General features: G+C 41.6%; 1 protein-coding gene across 1 annotated transcript in view; it reads left to right on the top strand.

The window, feature by feature from the left end:
• LOC107098800 (golgin subfamily A member 6-like protein 22) overlaps positions 1 to 2,055 on the top strand; it is a 6,877-nt gene extending 4,822 nt beyond the window's left edge. The window contains exon 7 of the mRNA XM_015396649.1: positions 625 to 2,055. Within this exon, the coding sequence (XP_015252135.1) occupies positions 625 to 2,055 (1,431 nt within the window). The remainder of the gene's footprint in view (positions 1 to 624) is intronic.
• Positions 2,056 to 4,093: the final 2,038 nt, after the last annotated feature.

Here is a 4,093-nt window from a genome sequence, read left to right on the forward strand (position 1 = left end):
GTGGTTATATTTCTGTATTTCTCATCACTTGAATTTCATTTTCCTTTAAATTAAGAGCAGAGGGTTAAAGAAAAAGCTAGTTTTTAAAACTGATGTCTCTCATTTGTCATTTTTATCATGAAACTTGAGGCAGAAAAAATTGGATTAATCAAATTATGGTCATGATGGCTGATGGTGATGCGACTCGGCGTCCCTAAAATGGATCATGTGGAGAGATGACCTTTCTGCTTCCGGTTTTTAACATCCTTTTAAATTGGATTAAACTGTATTGTAACTAAAACGTTCATAAAATGTATACTGCATCCAACCAAGCATAAAATGATGTATAGATATTTACAGAATAGCGCATTACTTGATCTACCCATGTGTTTATACATAGAATCACTATTACTGAAGGGATGTCTTTGTTGTGACTTAAAGTTTTGAATATTTTTTTTCCTACATTCGACCTAAACTGTGTCTAAAGTGGAGTATCAGTGTTTTTTTAAACATATTTATTGAGTCTTTCTGCAAATCTGTGCTCATTAATAAATGTTTCTGCAGCTCCAACTCAAACATTCAGCAGTAGAAGTTGAGTAAAACTTTCCATCACTGATAGTCTGGTTTTGTTCCCATTGATTACAGGAAGGGATGAACACCCTGGAGGAGTGGGATTTTGAGAAATACTCTGAAAGTGCCGCCAAAAAGGCCCTGAACCACAACATTAAGCACGTGATGAAAGAGGGAGGCCGAGCCGGAAAAGCCCTGATGATCAACACCGATAAGCTCATCAGCACTGTGCAGGTTCTAGGTGCCGCCGGCGGCGCCGCTAAAGCTGCCCAGGCCATCAGCGTCACCACGGGGGTCATGTCCGCCCTCTTCCTGGCTCTGGACGTTTTCTTCCTCGCCAAAGACTCCCACGAGCTCCGCAAGGGTGCCAAAACAAAGTTCGCCGGTAAGATCAGGCAGGTGTGCAAGGACCTTCAGGACGGCCTGCTGGAGCTGAACAAGGTGAAGACGCAGTTGCAGAAGACCATGGACGGCATCGAAGTGGAGGAGTACGAGGAGATCGAGGAGGTGGAGGTAGAGGTGGAGGACGAGTTGGAGTCCGACCCGAAGAAGCTGGCAGAGCTGGAGCAGGAGATCGACTTCCTGGAGGAGAAGCTGAACAAGAAGGAGGACAAGAAGGAGGAGGTGGAGCCGAAGAAGAGCAAAGAGACGGCGTTGGACATCTTTAAAATAAAGAAGGAGAAAAAGGAGGAGAAGAACATGAAGGAAACAGGAGAAGTGGAGGAAAAGGAAAAAGATGAGAAAATGTCAGAGTCCAAATCAGAGAAGAAAAAGGGTAATGAGTCCGGTTTGAAAACGGTGAAAGAAGCCATAAAAGAACAATTTGAGAAAGGAAGCAAGAAAGAGAAAGAGGCAGAGAATCAGACAACAGCTGGGAAAGAAAAGAAAGCAGAGAAAAAGTCTAAAGAAACAAACGAGATGCCGGAAAACAAGAAACGGCCTGAAAAGGAGAAAGAAGCAAAGATCAAAGCAAGTCATTCAGAAAAAGAGAAAACTTCCCAAACTCCGCATGCAGAGCGGGAGACATCCCAGAAGAAAACTGAGAGGAGAAAGAATAGCGAGGAGGAGGAAGAGAGGATGTCTGAGTCTGGAAGGAGGCACAGCAACAGGAGCGAGAAAGGAGAAAGGAAGGAGGAGACAGGAAGTCACCACGGAGACAGGGAGAGCTGGAGGAGGAGAGGGGAGGAGGAGAGAGGAGTGAAAGACTGGAGAGCAGAGATGGAAAAGAGCAGGAGAGGAGAGGAGAAATATGAGGGGGAACGAGGGGATCATTCCCAGAGGAAAGACTCCCATCGGAGCCACAAGGGGGAGTCAGTGGGGGAGGACAAGAAGAGCCACTACAGAGGAGAAAACGACGAGCGCAGGGAGAGAGGAGAGGAGAAAAGCAGCAGCCGGGTGGAGAGCGCCAGGAAACTGTTTGAGAGCGCAGCAGGAGAGCAGCAAGAAGAGAGAGGGAGTCAGAGGAGGAGNGCTGGAGGAGGAGAGGGGAGGAGGAGAGAGGAGTGAAAGACTGGAGAGCAGAGATGGAAAAGAGCAGGAGAGGAGAGGAGAAATATGAGGGGGAAGGAGGGGATCATTCCCAGAGGAAAGGCTCCCATCGGAGCCACAAGGGGGAGTCAGTGGGGGAGGACAAGAAGAGCCACTACAGAGGAGAAACCGATGAGCGCAGGGAGAGAGGAGAGGAGAAAAGCAGCAGCCGGGTGGAGAGCGCCAGGAAACTGTTTGAGAGCGCAGCAGGAGAGCAGCAAGAAGAGAGAGGGAGTCAGAGGAGGAGAGCAGGTGGAAGGGAGCAGGGCCAGAGCCGGAGAGGATCCCGCTCCAAATACGATGCTCTAAAGCACGACGGGCTGAATATCTGAGACTGAGCAGTTTATCTTCAGATATGATCAAACATCCCGCTTCACTCTGTTAAATCCTGCAAACAGTGTCGTCTGGAGGGGAAGAGCAAAAACAATCTACCTTTGGGACCAAATATGTTTTAAAATCAGCTCAAAGACCAAGAAAAGGTTCTAAAGACGTCCTTCGTCCAAAGTGTAAACTCTAAAGCTCCAAACTGCCAAACAGAAACTACCGTTAATACTGTGCTGACCGAGTATAAAGAATACAACTTATACTAATTAAGATCATTTTCTATGGAAGTTTTTGCCAAAAACTAAAGACTTTCTCCATGTTTTCTCTCTTTAGACACAAAAGTGGCAAATAGACCTTTATAAACAATGAAGTAACTGGACTTTATATTTTAACTACTATTCATATCCAAACTTTTTTATACATAATTCATAATATAAAGAGATAGTAATTTAATTGTTCTGTTACAGAATCTGCTTCAAATCTAAAAATAATAATTTCTTTAATTATTCCATGTTTAGAACTTTTTACATTTGTGGGGAAAATATGGTGTCTGATACTGTTTGACTTCGGTGCTGCTATAGGGGTAAAGCTGGCAGAAATATTTAAGTGCCTTTTTGTTTGAAAAATAATGCTTAGAAGTTTGTTTTTTTTTGTTATGTATATATGTATAATTTCACTGTCGGCTGTTTTATTTCCAGGTACTACAAAAAGCTACCATGTGGATAAAACCATGTTACAAATTTTCTTCACTCAGTGCACTTTAACACGGCATCGTTTCCTCCATGCATGCATCATGGCCAATCTCTTCTTTTTTATGTTGATTGTGTATTTAATGTTTTGGTTTTCTATGATGCTGGTTTCTTATTGAACAAATAAAATATAAAAAAAAAAATTATATTTTTCTTACTTTTTGTCTTGTTGTGACACCTAACTACCACTGGGGGGAGCCAGAAAGATTAATATAGGCTTGAAGAAAGTGGCTTCACTGCTGGTTCTGATAGCTGATATTATGGATACACCCAGAGACAGAATATACGTAGACGTCTCATTGGGCGCTGTCCGACGTGCCTAGAGGGCCACAGTTCAAACAGTTGCTGTCAGAATGATTGGGAGGCAATAACATGAAAGACCAGTTAGATAATATCAAAATAATCTCTTATATGTCACAAGTTGAAAGACCAAAACAAATTCTAAAATTACCTTTCAGGTAGATCACACAGATGTATTCAGATTAAATTACTATATAAACTGGAGTCAAACTGGATGAGAAATATGGATTTATGTATTTTGCAATCAATATTAATATGATAAACACAATATATTATACAATTGTTTCACTAATATATATTTGTATAGTATATTATTCAGTATTTTAAACGATTGCTCTTTGATAATGAGTATTATGATCCATAGTGGAAAATTTGTTGTAATCGTCTCTAACTAAAGGCTTTTTGTCCTATCTTCCTCCAAGACAATTTTTCAAACAATGTTTTGTTTTTATCATTACTTATCCCTATGTGAACATTTGTTCTTTAATTAGTGAATGTGTGTCATTCATATATATATATGTGTGTGTATATATGTATATATATATATATATATATATATGTATGTATATGTGTCATGTTGGGTATGGGGGTCAAACCCAAATGCAGAACACACCACGGAGACAGGGAGAGCTGGAGGAGGAGAG

The sequence above is a fragment of the Cyprinodon variegatus genome, unplaced genomic scaffold (genome assembly GCF_000732505.1).
Source record: "Cyprinodon variegatus isolate N-32 unplaced genomic scaffold, C_variegatus-1.0 Scaffold811, whole genome shotgun sequence".
NCBI classification, from domain to species: domain Eukaryota; kingdom Metazoa; phylum Chordata; class Actinopteri; order Cyprinodontiformes; family Cyprinodontidae; genus Cyprinodon; species Cyprinodon variegatus.